The following is a 23555-nucleotide window of genomic DNA, read 5'->3' as shown; positions in this document are numbered from 1 at the left end:
GGCCAGCCTGCAACTCCTATATTCTCCTGCTTGTCTTAGAGATAGGAGTGACATTTTTCTCCCTACATGATTAGGAGCCTTCACCAGTTGCCATGACCTTTTAAAGATAGTTAAGAATGCAACCACCCAGCTTCCACAACTATGCTAAGCACTTGTGGGTGTTTCCTATGAGGTCTCATGGACTTGTCTGTGTCCAGTTTGCCTAAGTGCTCTGTAGCCTAGTTCTTCATCACTTTTTTGGACTGATTCGGACTCTTTTACAGGTCTCAGTGGCATGGGTCCCTAAAGACCATTTTTGATGGTAAAACTGTGGAGAAGGAGGCTCACAGCTGTTGTCTTGCAAAGGTCATCATATGTGAGCATCACAGTTCCAGCTCCTAAGTGCCAGCAGAACATAGTACACATGCTTAACTGTGTTAGGAAAACATGGCTTATGTATGTTAGGAAATATGCTGCCACATCACAGACTGCAGTCCAGATGTGCAGGAGTAGGTACATGCCAGAGCATTGTATTTTACAATACATCAAATACCTTCCTCCATTTCTGTACTTAATTATAATTAAGTCTTTAACTTTCCTTCTGCTGGTAGAAGTGTAACACCCTTAGAACTATAAGAACTCAGTAAACTCAGTAAAAAACCAGAGAGATCAGGTTTTTTCCTCACCTGAGGAACTTGAATATAAATAAGTCTATGGACCTGATTAGGTGCATCCCAGTCTTGAGGGAATTTACTGATGTAATTATCAAATTCATTTCCATGATATTTGAAAAGCCATGGGAATCAGGTGAAGCTCTTGGTGACTGGCAAAAGGGAAGGATTGCACCCATTTTTAAAATGGGAGAAAAGGGGACCTTGGGAACTACTGACCTGTTAGCCTGACCTCTGTGCTTGTGAAGATCACAGAACAGATCCTCCTAGGAGCTGTGCTAAGGCACATGGAGGACTGGGAGGTGATTTGGGACAGTCAGCACAGCTTCAACAAGGACACATCTTGCCTGACCAATGTAGTGGCCTTCTATGGTAGAGTGACTACATCAGTGGTCAAGGCAAGGCTACTGATGTCATTTATCTGGACTTCTGCGAGGCCTTTGATGCAGTCACCCACAATATCTGGGAACTGGAAAGGTGTGTAAAATTTGTTCAGCCTGGAGAAGAGAAGGTCCCAGAGACATCCTATTGTGACTTTTCAATACTTAAAGCAGCTCTGTAAGAAAGATGGGAACAAATTTTTCGGTGGGGGCATTCTGCAGTAGGACAAGGGGGAATGGTAAACTAAAACACACTTCATCCTATGAGATTTTTCTAATCTAATAGTTCAATTAAATGAAAGCAGCAAACTTCCATGAAGCATAGCCAAGGTTTCAGACACAATCTAAAAATCTTCAAAGGCAAAGGAAATAATTAATTTGACTTTACTGCCTTAAATCTAAAAAGAGTTGACATTACCTACAAAAAATTAATCAAAGTATACTTTATAACTAAATCCTTTTCTCCCCCTAGTTTTCCTTTTGTCACTTCCAATGCAACAATCCAGGCGCATTTCAGGCACATTCAAGATAATCAAAGTGTTCTTTGAGTCATAATGAAAATGTTTCTCAAAAGGACTCAGGCAAAAAAAACCACCAAACCAAGCCCAAACCATGCAGCTAATGCTCAAATCAACCAGAAAGTACATGTCTGGTATTCTGATAAACAGCTCAGATGTTGCTTCTGTTCCCTGCAGCTCCCTTTCCTCTGCTTCCCCAGAGGGGCTGGGGCTGCTGCTTGTACCAGTCAGCAGGGCTCTCTGATACACTGCCTTCTTGAAAAACCCTGACATTAGAATGTGTCACACACCTCCTGTGACTTTGGGGCACTGAACTCTTACAGAAAGTCCCTGGCACTCATCTGCTCACCTTACTTACAAGAAACCGGAATACACAGAATATTTCCCTGAATGTGCTGTGGCATGTTGCCTCAAAACTCCTGTACCCAAGGTGTCTGTGATCTTATTGCCATCTGGCTAGAGAATGAATCTTTTCCTTATCAGCTGCCAGAGCAGGTGAATCCATCCCAATGTGTGGAACAGTCCCTGTCATGGTTTGACCCTGGCGCAATGCCAGTGCCCCCATGAAAATACCTTCTCCCTGGTGTCTGCTGTGAGATGTGATCAGAAATAGAGCAAAGCAGGCTCCAGCTTAGGAATAAAAGGGGAAAAACTTTATCAACCTACAATTATATATAAAGAGAAACACACAGAACTCAGAATGAAAACCTTCCAAAACATTCCTCCTCCCCCCACCAAATTTCCAATATATCGACCCCTCAGATCATCAACTCTCAGTCCATCACTACCCTTTAGATAATCAATTCCCAGTTCATCAAGGAGAGAGGAGTCCCTCTTGTGCCATAGGCTTCCCCAGGAAACACAGTTGAAACCTCTTGTGTTTCCATGTCACACGTGGCACCGCCCGGAGATCATTTTGCCATCATGACCTCTTCCTTCCATGCCCAGTGCTCTCACCACTGTGCATGGACCAGAGCTGCTTCTAGGGTTTTCCTTTTAAGGGAGCTTTGCCCAGTTCTGAAAAGAGCACAGTCTCTCACTTTTGGGACACCTGTACCGCCCAAATTTCACCTCCTGGGGCCGAGGTGTCTCGAGGACAGAGATCATCTCTTTCACTAAAGATGGAGGGCACCACCCTCCTCACCCGTCCTCTCTGTTCACACACTCCTTCACATCACATCACTGCACTCTCTTGGCTCTAAGCCATTGCCTCCCCTCTAAATGCAGTCTCTGTGTCACAGGAAAAATGGTTCTGTCCATGGCCATACAAGAAAAGTGCAGCCAAAGACTACTCCATCACTTCCTCCCACCTAGGATTCTTCTCAACTTCTCTCATGGCCCATTTCCTCTTCTCTCATCTCTATCTCCTCATTCAACCCCAGGAGGAATCAGCATTTGTAAGGTTTCCATCATCCAAGAAAAGGGTTAAAAGTCTCAGGCTCTGCCTGTCCAGAACTCCTACGCTGACCTGCCGGGCACCTCACCACAACCCCCCCTTCTCCTTCACACCCGGCCGTGCTATCAGATTTCAAGGTGGCACAGGCACAGACACCAGCTCTCTCTCTCTCTCTCCCTCTCTCTCTCTCTCTCCCCTGGGGGGCTGCCCGAATAATCCTCTCAGGGTTCCTCCACCCTTCCATTCTGCAGGGGCCTTCACCTCCCTTCTCTGTCCCAGGCCCGGCCTACCTCCTCCGGCCGCATGGCTCCCTCCCCCGCCCAGCCTGGAGCCGGGCAGGGGAGCTCTGTTCTCTTTCATGAACCGCAACCAAGAGAGGTTCCCCCTGGGAGTTCTCAGCTTTTAACCCTCCTGTGTTCTCAGAGGCATATCCATACACCAGGTGCCAATATTCAAATCTGAGCACCTATTGGTTTGACCGCAGCATCCCCAAAAACTCACTTCCTCTCAAACCACGACAGTCCCCATATGGAATGATGAGTGCTGGGAAGAATACATTTGAGCCCAATCTAGCTCTTAACTCCAGCCTCTGCTAAATATTCTTCAGTATTGATAGCCCACGGTCACAGATCTTGCTTCATTTGGTACACTCTTGTGAAGATTTACTCATACTCTTTCACTGGAGATGATCCTAACTGCAGCTAATCATATCTACATCCTCAAGTTCATCCCAACTCTTGTCTATCTTGGTGTAGAGTTTCCAGGTCGCACCTGACAGACTTTTATATTCACATTAATTCCAACCATATAGCTAAATTGTCCTTAGTGGGAAGGGAATATTATAATCACGCAAGAGATTTAAAATGATACCTGTGCACTTGCCACTTCTTCGATAAGTGTATTTATTAAGGGATTTTGTAAGGCAAACTAAAATACAGTACATGAAGGGAACTGTGGGCAAGACATGTGGAAGCAAAAATAAAAGACAACGAGGCAGAACGACCTTATGGAATGACAGTGGAAATATTTACAAGATATTTACAGATCTGTGAAGAATCTTGTATCTTTTTCTATACATAATATTTTCTGGTCTACCTCCTCAATTTGACTCTGTGCCAATGCAGAGGTTTTTTCCTCACTATCTCAAATTATTTATTTTGCAGATACAGAGGAGAAATCTGAGCCAAACCTCCCTTCTCCCCTTACAATGGAGAGCAGGATAATCAAGCCTATTTGAAAAAACTAAAATCAATCCCACCTGAGTGTGGAGATAGAGCAGGAATCCAGGAACAGAACCAAGGGGCTAAGTGGGGAGGCAGTGATCCCACCAGGAATGGAGAATCCCATTGTCTGTAGGACAGGGATTTCAGGTCAGAGCTCAAACAAGGGAGGTGATCAAAATGTGGATGGTGGCAGGACAAAGACCCACATGCTGACCTGAGCACCAGGTCAAGTAACACACATCCTAGGACAGCAGGGATGTGTGTTCAAGTAACACACATCCTAGGACAGCAGGGGAGGATAGAGGAACTTGTTGGAGATGGTTTTTCAAATGTGAGTTCTGGACACAGCTGGGGTTTTAGAAACCATTTATCCCCAACCAAACTGAACAGCCTCCAACATCCATCAGAGTCCTCATGAAACCTAAAACAGAGCTGACTCCTCTGGAGGCCTCTGCTTCTGCAGCTGCAGTACTACGGGTGCCTGAATTACCACTTCAAGAGTTGCCAAGACAGCTCTCCATGGCCCTGCAGGCACATCTCTGCAAGTAAGACAAGGATAAACTGTTGCTGGGACTCCTCAGCTGGCCATGGTCATTAGACAGGGACAAGCTGTTCATCATCCTAGCTCCTTCCCTGCTCAGAGTGTAGCACACAGGAGAACGACTGGAGAAGAGCTTTCAAAGGCAGCTCAGCCAGTCCTGTGGCCAGTGACCATGGGTTGGGCCAGGCAGACAAAGGTGCCTTTGATGCACTGAAAAAGTTCCTCTGAGACACAGGGATCCTGCAGCTGCCCCAGAAGAAGTGCAGCTGCACACTTGTTTCCAGAGGCCTATATAATGTGTAGTCCAAACTGTGATGAGAAAATTCACACAATTTAATGAGTTTGCTTAGGGTTATAGTAAGAAATCAGGAGGCAGACCACAGGTAGCTTTTTTTGCAAGTACCTAGGTAAGATTTTCTCTTTCCCTATCATTTTGCCTTTGGGCAAAACCAATCTTTTCCTCTATTTAAACATCATCCTCTCATTAGAGTCTTAACAGCTCAGTCACAGGAGGCAAAATTAACGGCACCAGGACAACATAGTTACCCTGAGGCTGACAAATCAAGGCGACATTTTTTTGCTGGGTAGTGATGCCTTTCCTCTATGAGGTTGTCTTTCTATGGATCCAAGTTCATCACCCGACTGCCTAAGTATAACCATGCCCAGTAAACACAGAATTTCTTCTTCTTTAGACGTGTTCAACACAATCCAATGTGAATTATTTAATTTATGTCACTTATTATTAATTCATTACAAAAATACCTACTGAATAAACAAACAAAACCACCTCCAAACTAAAAAAAAAAATAAAAACCACAAGAACAATAACAAAAAAAACCCCACCAAAACCCACAAAAACACAAAAAAAAACTAAAACCAAACAACAACCACCCCAAAAAAAAAAAAAAAAAAAGCAACCAATCAAACCAAACCCAAAAATCCGTAAGGCCAGAGGTCTCAGAAATGCAGTAATTGTATGCTATTTTGCACTGATTCAATTTGCTGGTAAACTCAAATAAAGACAAAATTATTGTTCTGCTTCATGAAGCTAAAACCAACATCCTCTGAAAGTTCATCTGTCATATATAATAACTTAGCTTGCTGAGAATGCCATTTGCCCTGGTAGGAACATGGCAATGAGTTTGGGTGCTTACTGTTGCATTCACGACTCAGAATTGTATTTTGTGTAATCAATACATATTTATGACCAACAGACTGAGACTAAGAGTCACAAAAGCACTTACAGAATCAGAGAAAAGCCTGGAGAGATCTTTAGGTACCTAAAATCTTTTTAGGACTCTCATTCCCTTCGATATCACTTGATTCAAGAATTACCAAGTGTCTGAGAAATGCATATGAGCAATACCATTTATAAAAATGGTATCTTTCAGACTGAGGGAGACACAACTTGCCCTACCCATAGCAGGTGAGCTATAGAGGTAATGCTGGATGGAATCAGCAGGAAAGCATGACAGCAGAAAGTACAGTTTTTCCCTAGTTCTAGCTGCCTATTTCCAGAAGTGCACATGCAAATATATATGAACAAACAAACAAAAAGAGACCTCTACTCTTATATCAAGATTTAAGCTGCTTCCCTTCACTTGCTTGAGAAAGCATCTAAGCAAGAATGTGGCCCTATGAGATGACCTGGATTTAAAAAGGGCATGTGATATTGCCAAATTGAAAGCTCTTCATCAGCAAAATACCACTGAGGCCTCCCAAGAGAAATACTCCAGTGATTGTCAGGTACAGGTGATCACAGGAAGAGACACAGAAAGAAAATTCTCTGGAGTAAGTACTGCTAAAGCCATCTCTGTCTATATACACATTGACATAGCTTGAGCTCAAACAGTGAATAGTCAATTCCTGAAGTAGTATGTGAGTTTTCAGCTGTGGGACTATTGCTGAATGTAACTGGAGTCATGCTGGTAAAATCCTATCAACATTTCAAGGAAGGAGAATCCCTGCTAAGATGCACTTTTTTGTGCCTTAAAGCTCTTGTGAAAATTGTTGGATTGGCATGCTTCACATTCAGTGAGTGCTTTTGTCCATAGACCCAGTTCTGGCAGAGGAAAGTAAGTCTCACTCCACAAAGCCTCTTCAGTTCTGCATTTGGCATTACAGGATTGTCCATATGATGTGTTCATTCTTCCCTGACTCTTTCTGCTGAGGCTGACAACAGAAACATACATTACTGTCAGCTCTGGGTTACAGTGGGATATATCCACACAGGTTATCTAATAGACACTGAGCAAGAACAATTTTGGGGCACTATTTCATTTCACTTCACAAACCAGGAGTTCAGAAAAGAGAAGCCCGTTAAACAGTTGACATGCTCCTGATTTACCCAGCTAACCTGAGCTGGTCTACAGAGAATATACAGCCCCAGCAGTCACACCAGATTGTATAAATATGCTGGAGCTGGCTTTCATGTAGGGAGCTTGAGGGATGGTACCAATGTGGTCATGGCAGGCTGGAATTCACTGGAGGCCATTAACCCCAGACATTATAGCTCCTGCTGAGCTCTGTATCACCCCGGTGTTGTCCAGCACATCTCTGAGGAAATCACTTGAAAGCTCACTCAGATATTTCTACACAACCCTCAGCAACACTTGTGACTGGATGCAGCCATTCCCAGAGCTAAAATGTTCCATGTGCAAATGAAACAGTGGAAATAAGTCTAAAAACAGTGAATCAGAAATCTTACATCTAGAAACTTCCCACTGGAACTACAAGATTAGAGTGCAAAGATATTTCAAATTTATGTCAGCTTTGACAATATTCAAATCAATCTTTTAATCTTTCATATATCCATCAGATTGTTTTTCTTTGTCTGAGCTTTCCACTAACCTTTCAGATTTTCAAGTCATGACAAGCACCTTTTTGCAAGGCATCCCTTTCTAAAGTTTTCCTTCTTCCAATGCAATAGAGCAATGGACAGTATTTGGGCAAAAGGAATTGTTTGCTTTTCTTCTGACATGAAAATATCTGGACCTCTATTTCTCTGGCTAACACAAAACAGTGCTCACTGAAGTGGCTCTCAGCAGAGATGCTCCTCACACCTGATCCTGAGAAACTGCTCAGTTGCTCTGCATTAATGAAAACAGAGGTCTTCCCTTCTGATTGGCATATGAACTGTGTAACATGTGCAGAGGCCTGGGACACTCCTGAATGTGGTTAAATAAAACATGGTACTTCATCTACAGTCATGAAATCATGAAATCTGCACTCCAGCATAGGGTCAGACAAACTCCTTCTGGGTAATCTTACTAATAATGTTTTATGAAGCCAGGGTAGCCAACTCATCTAAGAGACTGCATAGAACCACAAGGTATAAATATGTTCACTGAAAAGAGAAGGCAGGAGGGAAGATATACTTAATGAAAAAATGAAAAAAAGAAACGTATTAATAATATTAAAATATTGCTACTAACCTAGGTTTCTATTTTAAGTCAGAATGAATTGATTACTCTTTCTTGGCACACATTTCAAAATATTTCTTTTAAAAGAAATGTTAGTTTGCTCATTTTTCTATAAATATATCTTACTCTGTTACTTCTCTGTGATTCTGATCTTGTGTTGCAGAAATTAATGGAAGCTCAGCTGTAAGTGTCAACAGCTATAGTCTCAAATACAAGTTTAGACAATACCTATCCCTGTGGCTACAGAAAGGACTCAGAATCCATTTTAACTCCTTTCTTGTTCCTCTGAGCCTCAAAAATTCATTTTATTTAACAATTCTACCAGCTTTTCTCCATAATCTTCCTTGTTTTACTGTCTGAAGGCATATGTAGGACTTGAATTATAAAAGCAGTTAGGTGACTAATATTAGAGAGCAGACATTGATTTATGGCTGATATGAAATTATATACCAAATGATACATGGGACACAGGTGAACAATGGGATTTAGACAAATAGGATGGCTCATGGATAGGGACAAAAGACAACAGAAATGGTCAGGAGCTGGTATAGATGTCAATCAGCAACAGGTCAGAGACACTGACACAAACACCCACCAAATCTTGCACTAACAAAATAAAATTTTTCTTTTATTTTCAAGTATTTAGCATTTTTTACCTCCTTACAATTCAACTCATTTTCACATAATGTGTGCAGAAGATTATTTGGAAATTAATTCCTCCATACTGACTCTCATCTTCAATGTTCCCATCAACTGACCTGTTGCTTGTTTAACTCAGCCTCCTATCCCTCTCCTTCACACATCTCCTTTCCTCTGGGGAATATCCTATCTTGAATCCCACATCCTAAACAAAAGAAATAATTTGTGGTTTTGTTGCAAGACATCCTTAAGATACTTCTTAGTGTCTTTCACAATAATTTTTTTCACTCATCTGTTCTTTGTATATATAAAATGACTGGAAGAATGGGAAGGGAATGAGAACTATTTGCCAGCCTAAAAAATAAGCATTTCCTAAACTGACTGAGGTTTTTTTTTTTTTTTCTATCAATACCAAATCTGCTCTTTGATGCAGGATGTTCACTGAATTGCCGTGAGGAGCACCACGTGGCTTTCACACAGGCTCAGAGCTCTGCTGACATAAACCATGTTGCAGGGTCAGGGCATATGATCTGTTTCTGGCTCCTACCACTAACAGTCATGCTGAGCAGAGGTCTTCCACAAAGTCATCCAAATGAGACTGTGTCCACGCTGAGGAACTTAGTTATCTAAATTGAATCTATCCCTAATTATATTTAACTTTGATAAGTCAAATGTAGATTTTTTTTTTTTAAAGCAAGGAGTAAAGTCTGGTTTTAACAGATCATGTGTGTGCTTTGCTTCACACAAAACACACATCTGAAGTGTGACAAAACCCAAAACTCTCAGGGGTATGAAGCCAAAGAGTGCAAAATTATTTGCAGAGGTACAAAGCCAAAGAGCTGAAAAATTCTTCCAAATGCTTTTTATTGGATGTTTCCTATAACCAGACTGACCAAAGGCTTTAACACCTCATTCTGCTCCATCTGATGGGATATCACTGGAAAGGAAAATTGCTGCAGTCTGAAACTTATATGGAATAAGCACATCTTCCATTTTAGTTTAACCTGAGGGGGAATTTGCCTCTTGCCTGTGCATAAACACATGCACATGTGCTTATGCACAGGCAACAGGCAAATTCACAACTGGGAAAAAAAGGAATTTTTACATATGCTCCTGCTTTGGCACCATGCATGTAATTTGCATCTCTTCAACATCTGATTTAAACTGCAGTGTGAGAGTTTATAGCAGCCTTCTGAGCAAGCTGTTCTGTTGTTTTATTTATTATTTAGGACCAATACTTTATCAGACATGGTAAACAGTGCAAGAAGAAATAGCAATTCTGATAGCATGGTTTCATAGCCTGAGACACAGACATAGAACAGCACACATTGGGAGTGTAGGCATTAGAGGCAGCCTAACACTGTGAGTATTGAGCTGGTAAATTTTAATCCTAGGTTTTCCCTGACTAATTATGTCAGTTTAAGGAAAGCATTTAGCCTTTTCTCAGATATGTTTCCCCAAGGCCAAAAGCAAGGGAGATAACCCATAGCTGTGCTCCTGGGGTGGGGGAACAACGAGTTTGTTCGTGCAGCATGAACCAATTGAGTGTTGGTTACCATTCCTTAGTGGAGAGGGCCCCCAATTCAGCCAGTCACAGCTGTGCCCAGCTGCTTCTCGGCAGCTCTGGGCTTTGGAGACACAGAAATACACAGGTAGAGATTATCTTTTGGAGAAGAGCATCATTCTGATACAGGGCTTCTCCAGACAGCCCACTGTTTATTAGAGCCAAAAAATTCTCAGCCCCACAGCAGGCAGAAGGAGTTGCAGTGGCTGCTGCTTTGGTTAGGAATACCCAGGCCCTTGTGGAGGAAACGTGTGGTCCATGGGGCAGAACATGATGCTTCAGCACAGCAGGATTCGACTTGCAGAGAACAAGAAATCTGCAACGGGCTGTTTGTATGCCCTCCTGAAACTGTGATTCTCAGAGGGATTGAGGTACCTCCTTTCAGGATCCACTGCTCAGACCACTCTGCACCAGATCAGCATATACAAACATACACTGGAAAATCAGTCAAGAATTTCAGGTTTTCCTTCTAAAATATAGTCTTTTTTGTGGCCAATAACAAAATATTGAGAGATTTCATGCAGAAAGGATCCTCTCTAAGAGCTTCAATGCCTGTCTCAGATTGAAGGGATGCTGACTTGAATCTCTTAGACTATGAGGCTGTGGATTTTTAAGAAAATGGGGTGCCATATCTCTTGCTGTCTTTTATTCAGAGGAGGTGGGATTCATCCTAAAGTGCAGCTGTGGTTACTGCTAAAAATACTTCTATCTTAATTGTTAGGGCAATCATCAGGAAATGTGAGAGAAGTGCTGCTTCTCAAACCCTGTCCTCACAACATTTTCTGTGACAGTCACATCAGTCGCCCCCAAAGTGTACTGGCTACAACAGGCACTTCTGTGCATCTCATCAAAGTGGTCAAGAGTAAAGGCTCTCCTTTCTCAGACAAGCAGCTACATTGAAAGGTTGAAAAGTCACATTCCCTTTGCAATTTTTTCCTGGCTCGCTCAAGTTTGAATTCTTTGCTTCAAAATAGACCTCTTAGAATCATTTATACTCCTTTGGGTCAGATGGAGAACCCTTTAAGCAGAGGGAAAACTGGACCAGAAAACCTTCTATGTGTTGTAGAGGATGGCAGGCCACCCAGAAGACACCATTTGTTTGGGGGTGTCAGGATGGCATGTTAAGTGATTACAGATCCACACTGAGAGGAATCTTTTTCCTGTGGAATATAAGGCAGGCTCTGAGATGCCTGGTTCATATGGGGAGATGGAGGTGGGGCAGTGCCTCATCGGAGAGTCTAAATTTGGGTTAGGAGAGAGGTGGATGCTCTGTGAAGCAGACTGGGACACTTCTGTGCACACTTGAGAGCAAAACAGAGAATCTGAGAAACTTTAAGTAAAACAGTAATGCACTGCCAAGAGTTAGAAAGCTGGTGGATCAGAGATTTCTGGAGGGGGGATGGGGTTTGTTTGTGGGCTCATATTCCACCTAAGTCCTATTTTAAATGCTTTCTTCTTTTATTGACTCGTGAAATGATAACATGGAGTTGATGTATCATCTTCATTCCCTGGCAATACTTGAGGATTTCTGGTAGTTGGCACAGTTCAAATAAGCCACAAGGCTGCTTTTATTTAACCCTCATAAGTAACTGAATGCTTGGTGAATTACACTTCTCTCTCATGTATGTATGGCTTAGATCTTGCACAATCTCCAGTATCAGAGCCTTTATATTTCTATAAATTTAGAATTTTAATCATGGACTTGGTGTTTACTACATTGACAGCTCACTATTTATGCCATACATGGTGCATCCTTCATCTTAGAGTTCTGCCAGATCCTGTACCACCCTGCCTGCATCATATGGGGGGGCTCCTCCCTGCAGACTTAAACTCACACCTTTCTGTGAAAGACTGTGAAATGCTTATTTGGGAGCTGAATTGTCAAACATACATTTTTGAACGACTTAATCAGAGATTTACACATACCCACGGTCAAGAACCCTCCCAACACACACACACACAGAGCCAGGCAGTAATGAAGAATGGAAGTTTGGACAGGCAAGGACCTTCAGGAAGATGAGACTTCACCTGAAGGCTGAGGTGCCATCACAGAACAACCCACTGCTCTGGAGAGTGAGGAGGAAGGACCTGTCAGATCAGGATTGCTGCTGGAACTGAGCAAGGCAGCTCCACCTGCTCCCTGTGTAACAACCTGTGCACTGAGAAAAGGGACAGTGGGTGACTCCTCCACGAGGGACCCTCGTGCTCTCAAGAGAGGTGAGCTGCTTAGCCTCGTACAGCCCACTATTACCCACTGCTGCTGCTTCATCTGGGTGCCAGTGACACAGCCAGGAGATGCCTGAGGAGTACCAGCAAAAATTAGAGAGCCCTGAGTACAGTGATAAGGGACTCTGGAGAGCAGGAACCTCTTTCATCAGTCCTGCTAGAGTTGCAGCCATCAGCTCAATGTCCAAGGCCAACAACTCGTGTCAGTACTGGGACTGGTGCTGCTCAATGTCTTTGTCAGCGACATGGACAGTGGGACACACACTCAGCTGGGTGGTGTGGTGAGCACACTGAGAGGAAGGGATGCCATCCTGAGGGTCCCTGAGAGGCTTGAGAGGTGGGCCTGTGTGAACCTCATGAAGTTCAATGAGGCCAAGTGCAAGGTCCTGTATGTGGGGCAATGCCAAACACCAGCACAGGCTGGGCAGAGAAGGGATAGGAAACAGCCCTAAGGAGAAAGAGTTGGACATGACCAATGCATGCTCACAGCCCAGAAAGCCAACCCTGTCCTGGGCTGCATGAAATGCAGTGTGGGCAGCAGGGAGAGGGAGAGGACTGTCCCTCCTTTTCTCTGCTCTCATGAGACCCCACCTGAAATATTGCATCCAGCTCTGGCACCCTCAGCACAGGAAAAACATAGATTAGTTGGAACAGGTCCAGAGATGGGCCACAAACATGAACAAAGGGCTGGAACACCTCTTCTATGAGAACAGACTAAGATACTTGAGGTTGCTCATCCTAGAGAAGAGAAGGCTCTGGGGAGACCTCAGAGCAGCCTTTCAGCCTACCTAAAGTGAGCCTACAAGAAAGATAGGGAGGGACATTTACAGGGACATGTAGTGACAGGCCAAGAGATGTGGAGGGATAGAATGTAAGAAAATAAAGACAGTGCAGAAGGCAGTTTCACACCTGAGGAGTTGCAGCTGTACTAATCACCAAAGATTAGGAACAGGCCTGCCCTTTATAGGACACAGCTGTGTCCAATAAGAAGAGTGCTACAAAAGAGTGGGTTAGCTGGTTGAGAAGAGAGATGGAGTTTGTTGGTTGTGTTGTAAAGAGAGTTGGAGGCTGTGAAAAAGGAGTCAATGCTGTGAGGAGCTGCCCATGAGAAATCACCAAGAAGGAATGAGAGCTTTACAATATGATGACAACAAAGAGATAATGTCTTTAAACTGAAAAAGAGTCTGTTGAGATCAGATATTAGAAAGAAATTCTTTTCTGAGGGTGATAAGATGCTCTGGGAACAGGTTGCCCAGAGAAGTTGTGGAGGACCTATGCCTGGATGTTCTGAAGGCCAGATTGGCCTGAGATCTGAGTAATCTTGTCTAGTGGAAGGTGTCCTTTCCTGTGGCAGGGGGGTTGGAACTAGATGATCTTTAAGGTCCCTTCCAACTCAAACTATTCTAGGATTCTATGGAAATCTATTGAGGAAAAAAATAAAGTATTGAATCTGTCTAATAAAACTGCATATTTCTGGTTTATGAATTCATTTTTCTAGTAACTGTGTAAAACAGATTTGTAGCTTATAAATGTATATACTTATAGTAAATTTAATGTACATGTTTTTATATGTTCTAAATATCAATTGCATGCTTTCTAAAACAGCTAAAACACAACAAGATCTTTAATGAGTGACCCAAGGGCCTTGGCTTCAACTGCATAAAAAATTTAAATGTGAACATGACACTGGATGTGATAAAAACATTACACTTATATTAGAATATGATCAAAACAATAGCATCTACTCCTTTGATATGAAAGGTCTTTTGGCTCTGCTTTGACATTTGTTTTTCAGAAATCCCCTCTGCAGTTTATGCAGCAGCAGAACAATATTCCAATGACAAGAGCCAAATCTATTGATATCTCACAATTAAATAATTAGTTCTGAATAAAGGCAACACACCAATACAATACAGATGACCGAGGCTAAACATTTATATATAAAAGAAGACCTGGACTGATCCTCGGCTTGGATGCCAGGCAGCATTGGTGGTTAGCTTATGCTTTACCCTGCTGCATGCTCACAGCCTCTCTGGCTTGCCCTGGAAGCAGCTGGCTGTGGGTAGCTCAGACAGAGATCCAGGGGATGAGCAAAAAGCCAAGCAGAGTAGCTAATCAGGGGTGCCTTGAGCTCGCTATCTGGCCCTGTTTGTCTGGTAGCTTGGACATAACCTAACTAGCCGTGCAACTCATTCAGCCTCTTCATGTTCTGAGAAAACCTGAAATTAAAGTTAGAGAGGAAGAAGTAGCCCTTTTTTGTTCCCCTAGCAGTTTTAAAAGAAACACAATTAAGAGGCTTCTTCTGCCTGAAAATGCACATACCTAGGGCAGAGACTGAGCATCATTTCCTTAGCTTCATTTTTGCAGTTGAAGAAAAATAAACTCCCTGTCCTGTGGGTAAGTATCCTTGTGCGGCATCTTGCTGTACAATGAGGTGTGTGTACATGGCTTTATCTGAAAACCTTGTGAAGTTTTAGATGTGTTTCCAGACAGAAAATAAAACAGATGCTTACCTTCCTAATAATATATGCTTGGATATCTCAAGCAACTGTATTTAGGGAGTGCAATGGTCTGGCCAGATCTGAAAAGTGCCCCATGAGTTGCCCTTCTCCTATAGAATCCTCATCCCATGCCGTAAAACTTGAATGCACCAATAATGTGCCCTTTCTTACAGCACACTGCTCTGCCTGAACAAGATTTGAGCATCTATTGGACTTGGCCCTCTGAGCCTTTGAACTTGGCCCTTTGTGAAGAATAGCCCAGTACAGGATATTCACCACATGTGACTTCAGGGCCAGTAATTATTACCAACTGAAGCGGAGTGGGAAGGTTGTTTACCACTGGAGAACAAATTGCTGCAGTCCTGCAGCTTATCTTTGGTATGTTTTTCAACTTTTATGTGTCTAAATAAGGGTTAACTTTTGCAGACAGATCCTCTTATCATGTGCATGAAAACTGCTTTTATTTATTAAGCTTGATGCCACTAATTTCACCCTTAAATGTCATTCATTTTTTTCCATTCATGTTCTTTAAACATTTCATTACTTGTCAATTCAAGGGGCCAAATAAGTAAGCAGTGGGTTTGAACATATGGGAAAACCTGACCCTTGCTGCCAAGGAGTTAAAGTATTAAAGTGTATAAGCCATTTCCTGTAACAGTTGTCAGGCTAATTGTCAGTAAATTACTTAGTCCGTGTGTTTATTATTCAGATATAAACCCACGGACTCGGCATGAAAATGGCATTACACTGCTGTAATCACAGACTAATCTTTTACAACTATGGCCCTACACCCCCAAACTGCATTGCTAACAAAGCAGCTTTTGAGCAAGTTAATTGACACGGTATTGCACCATCCGGTCACGAGGGTAACATTAACAGGCACTATTGCTGCACACCTTCATGTAATTCCATAAAAATCAGAATAATCCTTTGTAAATAATGATTCAATCAGAAACACTGAATTTAAAACATGAAATGAAATTCAATACAAAGAAAATCGCTATCATCTTCATTGTAAATGTTTTCTCTACCTGAAGATGACACACTTCTGCAGTTCTTGGCGACCAAGTCCCCTGCTCTGTGCCCAGGGCATGACAGCCAGCCTGTTACTTCAAGTATTTGGCATAATGGACATGGCAGTACCTATAGGTAATGGAGTTTTTTCTATCTGATAATTTCTAGATGGCATTTTGATTTTTAGTGGTGGTAGATGATGAAAGTGTTAAAAAGTTGAAATAATTTGGTAACCTCTGAAGATCAACACCTGCTTGGAAATGTTAAATTCAAGTTGGCTCTCCATTAGCCCCACATCTCATGTTGTAATTCAGTTCTAGATTGATCCCTTGTATCCTGGTATTACATGCAGTGCTCTTGAGCCTAGCTGAATGTACACTAAGCTAAGATACCACTTCACCATCCCTAGTTTCTAGCAATGAAAAAGCAGTGTAGAGCACCTCTGTTATAAAACTGGCCAAGAATGTGCTATTTCCTGCCTTTTTTTTTAATCTGAAAGCAAAGTGAGCACTGGAGAAAGTAAAAGACATTGCTTCTCTTGTGTTTTACCATCAAATAATAGAAAATTAATATTAATAAAGGAAAAATGCATTGTCCAAGCCTCACCTTTTATTATATTTCAGAAGCCATGCTCAACTGATGTTATAATTGAAGAAGAAACTGCAAATCAACTCACAGGACTATCAGCATAGATTTGCTGTCAACAGAAAGACTCTCCGGGACTTCAGTTAGTACTAGACTGCAGCCTCCATATCTACATTTAAAAGTATTCCTCTCTGTGTCCTTACACAAATTATTAGCCTATTCCAATTCAATGAAAGATAAGTGGAAGATGAAAAAGTGTACATTAAATATCTGACAGAGAGTGATAATTAAAGAAGGGCAGTTTTGAGAGCTGTCACTCTGGAACTTCCTTCTGGCTTTTCATCAGGGAGATATCCCCTCTTAGTGTCTGGACATTTTGTATCTAACCACTTGAAATCAAAAAGAAAAATACGTTTTTCTGAGTTTGAATGATTGTATAAGACAGAACTACACAAAAGAGAAAGTATCTTTCATAATACAGTATTGCTGGGAAAAAAAAAACAAGCACAAAACCAAAACCAGACCAGCCACAAAAAAAAAATTACAACCGAAGAACTCCTGTTGTTCATGTCTAAATGTTTATATATTCACCTGTTGCTCTCCCACAATCTTCCTGAATTTTTTAATTTGCAAGAACAAGATAAGAAAAAGTAGTCACTAATGAAGAAATGTTTTATCTGGATAAAACACCTTGTTCCAGTCGCATTTCCTGTCTCTTTAGAGTGCATAGCCTTTATTTCAAAAATTAATCTAATAGCTGCTGTTTTCCAGTAATTCAAACTAGTCATAAAAGTATATTTAATTATTGTATAATCAGTGGCATAAGATAAATGTGTTCTACTCAGTTGCATTTCCATGAAAACAGAGTTTTCTGACACTTTAAAATCCTTGTAGTGGACTCAGAAAAGGCTGTGTAACTGGTCTGAAGCAGAAAAAGCTAGACAAATGCATGAGTAGAATCAGAGAATCACAGAATGAACTGAGTTGGAAGAGACCATCAGGATCATCAAGCCCAACTCCTGGCTCTGCGCAGGGGCCAAGAGAATCCCACCATGTCCTTGAGAACATTGTCCAAATGCTTCTTGAGCTCTCTCAGGCTTGGTGCTGTGACCACTTCTCAGGGAAGCCTGTTCCAGTGCACAACCACCCTCTGGGTGAAAAATCTTTTTCCAATGTTGAACCTAGATCTCCCCTGACACAGCTTCAGGCCATTCCCTCGGGTCCTGTCTGCTCATCAGGGACAAAAGAGCAGTGCCTGCCCCTCCACTTCCCCTCATGAGGATGTTGAAGACAACACTGAGGTTTCCCTCAGCCTCCTCCTCTGCAGGCTGAACAGACCAAGTGCCCTCAGCCACTCCTGAAACAGCTGCCCCTCAAGACCCTATGAAGAGAGACTGAAGGTGGCACAACTATCTTGATTCACAATGTCATCTTGGAAACATAGTAAACAAATATTATCCCCAGCCTAAAATCAAAACCAGACAGATGATCCCTAGTTTAAAACATTGCACCAGTAGCCTTTTATGATAAAAAGTTCTTTCCTTAAAATATGAAAAATGTTATGAATCAGGTACTCATTAAGCATTTCATACATTCTTCCATTTATATGATTTAGAACATCAGTATTGTGCAATAGGGATTACTCCCAAAAGTATCTTAAACATATATTTGAATGTTAAAAACCAGAACAATTTATTACAGACAGAGTAAAGACTCAGTAAAAAAAAAAATCTTTATCATACTAACTTCAAGCAAAATAAATTTATTTTCACTTCTTTTGCATCTGTCCTTATTCTTTAAAAAGAAGAAGTATGTAATACAGAGCAATTAGTATTTTCCATTTTTCTGAAACATTGCTAAGACTTAAGCAACAAAAACATGGATATTGACTAATAAACAGGGTTTTTGAATGGCAAGGTTTTGATTGGTGATGTGAAGTTCAAAACTGCACGACTTAATCCCTAGTTCTAAACTCTGGTCTAAAATACCATTCAAATGAACATAGCAAAGAACAAGGAGAACTTTCAAGCCCCTCACCAGAAGACTGAGAGCTCTGGGTGAGCTCACAGACACAAAATTATGAGAAAGAACTGAAGATCTATTTACCAGTTCAAACTACCACAAAGTAACCATCCTGCTCTGGAGTGTGATTTAATAAATAAATGAAAAACCAAAATATGGCAGATGCTTTCCCAGTAAGGTCTCATACATGTCAACAGGCAGCAACTTCACTTTGGGAATGCAAACAAAACACAGGACTCAGAGGGGAGAAGTGTCTGTCAAACAGCTCAATGTGCACCACACAATACCTGCTCCACACACTTCAGTGTCAGGGGAGCAAAGCCATGAGCCTGCCTCCTGTGCCTTCCTGAAGTGGTTGTAGACACAAACTGGGGAGCAATAGAGAGCTGTCATGTACGTACATGGGACTGTTGCTATTACTGTTTTTTGTCTGAAATACAAGAGATGATTTTTTAGTGCACACCCCACCCTGCCCCCCTGCTCTTTCCTCTTTAAAGAGCAGGAAAATGTTTTTAAGGATTGATATTGTGCTCAATTCAGGCAATTTCTGCCTTCATTTACATTCTCTAAAATTTCACTGATACTCATGCAAACACACAAAATTAATGAGAGAGACTAATGCAATATTGCTTACTATAAGCTGATGTGGACACCAGCTCAGGAACTCAATAAGCACTTTGAAAAATACTCTGAAATTAAGACTTTAGACTTCACAGACTCAGTTTTCTTAATTTGTCAGCTTTCAAACCTTTGGATCTGAAATCCATACTGGTTTGCTCCTCGCTCAGGCATAGGAAGCAGTCAAAAAAAGGCACTTTGTTCTAAATCTTGTAATTTGCACATGTGGAACAGAGAGAAGAAACCGATCTTTGATCTAAATTTAATTAAACACTTTTCTCATTGACATGTGAGCTTCTTCCCTCCTTACAGTTCATTCACTGGCTAAGAAATGATTATTTTTTCCAGCCATTATCAACTTTCACAGTACTGCTAAAAAGGCTTATTACAGGAAAAAATGCAATTCAGTGGCCAGAGCTAATAGATATGAGTTGCAAATGTACATTGCCATGACATTTGTTAAGGGAAAAAGCATTCTATCAGTTTTCAAAGTAAAACCATATTCTGAGCTTTAAATTGGCATAGAGGAGATGATTTTGGTGGAATTATAGGACTCTCCCAAAATGCTAAATATTGGCAATGAAAACTTCTCTCCCAACTCCTTTCATAGAAAGCCACAAGATATTCCATGCTGTCTTCTATAGGGATTTACAGGACTACAGCAAGGAAAACTTGCTTTGAGTAAAAATGTTTGCAAAAGAAGCTTCCAGAACACAGCCTTCTTTGTGCTGGCATGGTGGTGATGATGTTCCACAATTCAGCCCAAATTTTGGAAGAAAAGGCGGCTTCATAGAAGTACCAAACAAAATACAATTTCTATATTTTATAGGGACCCTGAGCCATTGGTTTTTATCATTCATTCAGCATTTGCAGGATAAATTCTTCTGTGTATATTCCTTGATTCCCCCCTACCTTGGGGAAGAAGATTTTACTTTCTTCAAGTTGAAAGAAAACATAGATTTTTTTTTCCTTCAGACACTGCTTTAGGAAGACAATATCTCAGCATGAAAGTTTAAATGATACTGGTTTTGTGGCTTAAAAATTTCAGAAACAAGTAATCTCATTTGGTTTTAGTCTGAAGCCCATAATCTTATTCACTATGTAAAATTAGAAAAGTCTTCAGGAGCATTTTCTGACAACTGAACATTATTGTCATGTCAAAAGAGGGGTTTCAAGCTGTGGACCCTTATTACCTACACTGCTCTGTCTCCTAGTCCACCCCATGGATCAGCCGTTTTCCAAGGCACTATAAGACTGGAAAAGTGAAGTTATTGAAAACATAATCTAAACCCAGAGGTTAAAACCCCCTCAAAACCTATAATTTACCCCAAACTTTATCAATTAATTAATTAGAAGTCTTAGAAAACTTACCTTTAAAATTTGGTCTGATTCTAGCATCATACCCCGATGTCCTTCCCATCAATTTGTCCAAAAAATCTGAAGGAGACAGGGTCTGTGAGGGGGATTTTCCAGATCTTGAATCATGTTCTTTACAGAAAGTCGTCCTAAATAAATTATTAGCCACCATTAGCTAATATTTAGCTTGTATTGTATTCAAGTCATGGAGAAATTACATAACTAAATAAAATTGTCTCAACTCAGTGAAGGTAGAAATTAATGTTTTTACAGAGCAACATACTCTACCTTTCAACTAAAAACTTTATTCTAGAAATAAAGAAAAGTTCCAGGTATCATGCATGAACACAATTTTCTATTCAGAAAAAGCCTTAGCTTTAAAAATAAATTCATTATAGTTTTAAGACTCTAGAAGATTCAATTTACTCTTCACTTTAATGTGTAGATCCATCTTAGAGTGAATTTGATATCCTATTTTATATCATTAATTGCATGGATGCTGTTAAAATGTTAACACTGGTTTAAGGTGGTCTTCCAAAAAACTAATAATACTTTACAAGCAACACTGAAAAATACCAGATTTGTTAATGCTGAGAAAGATACAGATGAAAAAGAAAATTGTTTTTTACAGATGATACTCAAAAAATATTTAAATATTGCTAATGAGTGTCCAGATTCCTTCCCAACACAGCAAAAAGGGTTCTGGAGTCAGTCACAACTGATCTTAGGGGAGTTTCACCGCCACTCCATGAGGACTGAATAATAACATTTAGTATCACCAGGTGGTATTCATATGCAAGTTCATTGAACATGTCTGTTTCAAGGATTTAAGGGAAAACTTCTAGTACGATATCATGTGTGTGAAATGCTGTGTACACAGCACATTGCGTATTGCAAACACATAACACATTGCAGAGAAAGACTGTTTAGGAGTTCCCCATGGTTGTTCCCCAGGGAAAAAGAAACTGGGCTGAAAACGGTCATATTTGGTGAGTAGAGGCACAGATTTAATAATAAAACATTATCTTAAGTCTTAAATAACCGATTTCATTGTGTCTGTTTCCACTTTATCTTTGAGCTAAATTAAAAGTAATTCTGACTCTGACTTCTTAACCACTCTCTGTTTAAATATTTGCCCAAAGGGAGCCTGCAGTTTCAGGAGTGCTTCATGGGGTGTTTTCATGCATCTATATGCAACTATAAAAATATCAGATACATATCTGATCACCTGAAAGGAGAAGAAAATATCAAATCCTCTCTCGCTACAAAAGAGAAGCAATTCACTCAAATTGTTAAAAGACAAGGTGATAGTAAATTCTCGTGGTGTGATTCCACACATTTTTTTCAGGTTCCATTTATAGGAGGCGGTTGCTTCCTTTTGCTTTTGTCAATGACAGGGTACCATTGCAAATATTTTTAATATTTAATACACAGCAGATGATCTATCCAACTAAAATAATGAAATAATTCAGTTAAGAAAATAAAAACTGAAAAATTAAGACAGTACACTTATTCACATGCAAATTATTTCTGTTTTCATTCAGAGCCCACTAGTTATGAGTCGTGTTGTGAAGCCAGGCTCACAAATATAAACAGTTTCACTCTGTCACTATATGTATCCCTCATTACTCTTAGAACAGCACTTTTACGTGCAGATTCATCTGTACGTGCAGATGCACAGCAGCATACAGTCCAATAACGAATCTCATCTAAAATGCTATTCTGGTTAATAAGACTGACCTGTTTGCTTTAGCATCACAAAAAAGTCAATAGCTGGAGCAAAAGCTCATGAAACATTAAAAAAAAAATCAGAAACATTGGGACTTTAAGTGAACAAAATGCTAGTCTGATCCTGGGTTTTCCCAAATTCAGAGGGCTGGTTCTCTAATTTCAAATAACTACATCCCTGACAAAACCGGTACAATAATTTCCAAAGATTGAAGAGGAGGGAACCAAAGCAACTTCCTAAACAACCTTTGCCAGGAGCAGAGAATTTGCATTTAGGAAGAAAAGCTGAAGAAAATGTTCTCAGCTGTACTGATATACAGTGAAAAAAAAGCCCACATCTTTGCATCAGAAAATGGAAAATAGATCACCCAAACTTGAGATTATTATTTTTTGTGTTTGTTACCAAGCAACGAGTCTCTGAGTGTAAAAGGGATAGTCTATATAGAATGAACACAAAACACTCTCAAATACAGCAAACAAACTAGGTTATTGTGACGTAGTATCTTTATAGTTATGATTCTCACGACCTTTTGACAAATATTATTACAGAGTGGTATCACCTACCTGAAGTGGTTTGTCTCTAAGAAAAATGCAAACAAGGTTGTCAAAATTTTCACTAGCTGCCGGTTCATTCCTCCTGCTTTCTGTGATGATTTGGAAATATCCCAGAAACGATTCCAGAGAGATGCAGGGAAAAAGTAAGCTGCTGCTGCCTAGATTTCCAAATTCAGCAAAAATTTAATTTTCTTGACAATCAGGAAGAGAAGGTGTGGATCTCTACAAAGTGGGGGTAAAAGAGAAGTGCCAGTCCTTGGAATCATGGTCAGGTCAAGCCTAGGCTCATCTCCAACAGTCAGCACAAAAGAGATAAGGCATCAGACACAGTCGTTCCCCCGACTTGCTTTTGGTGATGGAGGGGGAAAAATAAACAAGCAAAAAGAAGAAAAGAAATGGAAAGAAAAGGGGAAAAAACGGGAAAGAGAGGAGGAGAAAACCCAACTATGCGAGGAGCATCAGGCAAAAGGGAACAGCGCTGACAGCAGTTCTGTTGTCGATATGTTTTATTCCCCTTTCGCTGAAAATTAGTATTTATGAACGGTGGTGGGGCTACCGGGTCGCTCTTTGGGTAGGCAAGCGTCGGCGTTGCCGGGGAGGGCGGGAGGGTGTGAGGG

The 23555-nt window shown here is 40.9% G+C and overlaps 1 protein-coding gene across 2 annotated transcripts in view; it reads right to left on the bottom strand.

Annotated features, from left to right (window-relative positions):
• The window catches only part of GLRA2 (glycine receptor alpha 2), a 123243-nt gene extending 100116 nt beyond the window's left edge, over positions 1-23127 (bottom strand). For both annotated transcript variants that reach the window (XM_059840394.1, XM_059840395.1), the window contains exons 1-2: positions 22948-23127; positions 20671-20804 (exon numbers count right to left, since the gene is read on the bottom strand). In XM_059840394.1, the coding sequence (XP_059696377.1) occupies positions 20671-20804; positions 22948-23015 (202 nt within the window). In that variant the 5' untranslated portion in view covers positions 23016-23127. The remainder of the gene's footprint in view (positions 1-20670; positions 20805-22947) is intronic.
• Positions 23128-23555: the final 428 nt, after the last annotated feature.

The sequence above is a fragment of the Haemorhous mexicanus genome, chromosome 2, assembly GCF_027477595.1.
Source record: "Haemorhous mexicanus isolate bHaeMex1 chromosome 2, bHaeMex1.pri, whole genome shotgun sequence".
In the NCBI taxonomy this organism is placed as follows: domain Eukaryota; kingdom Metazoa; phylum Chordata; class Aves; order Passeriformes; family Fringillidae; genus Haemorhous; species Haemorhous mexicanus.
This window is presented reverse-complemented; position numbering and strand designations above follow the sequence as displayed.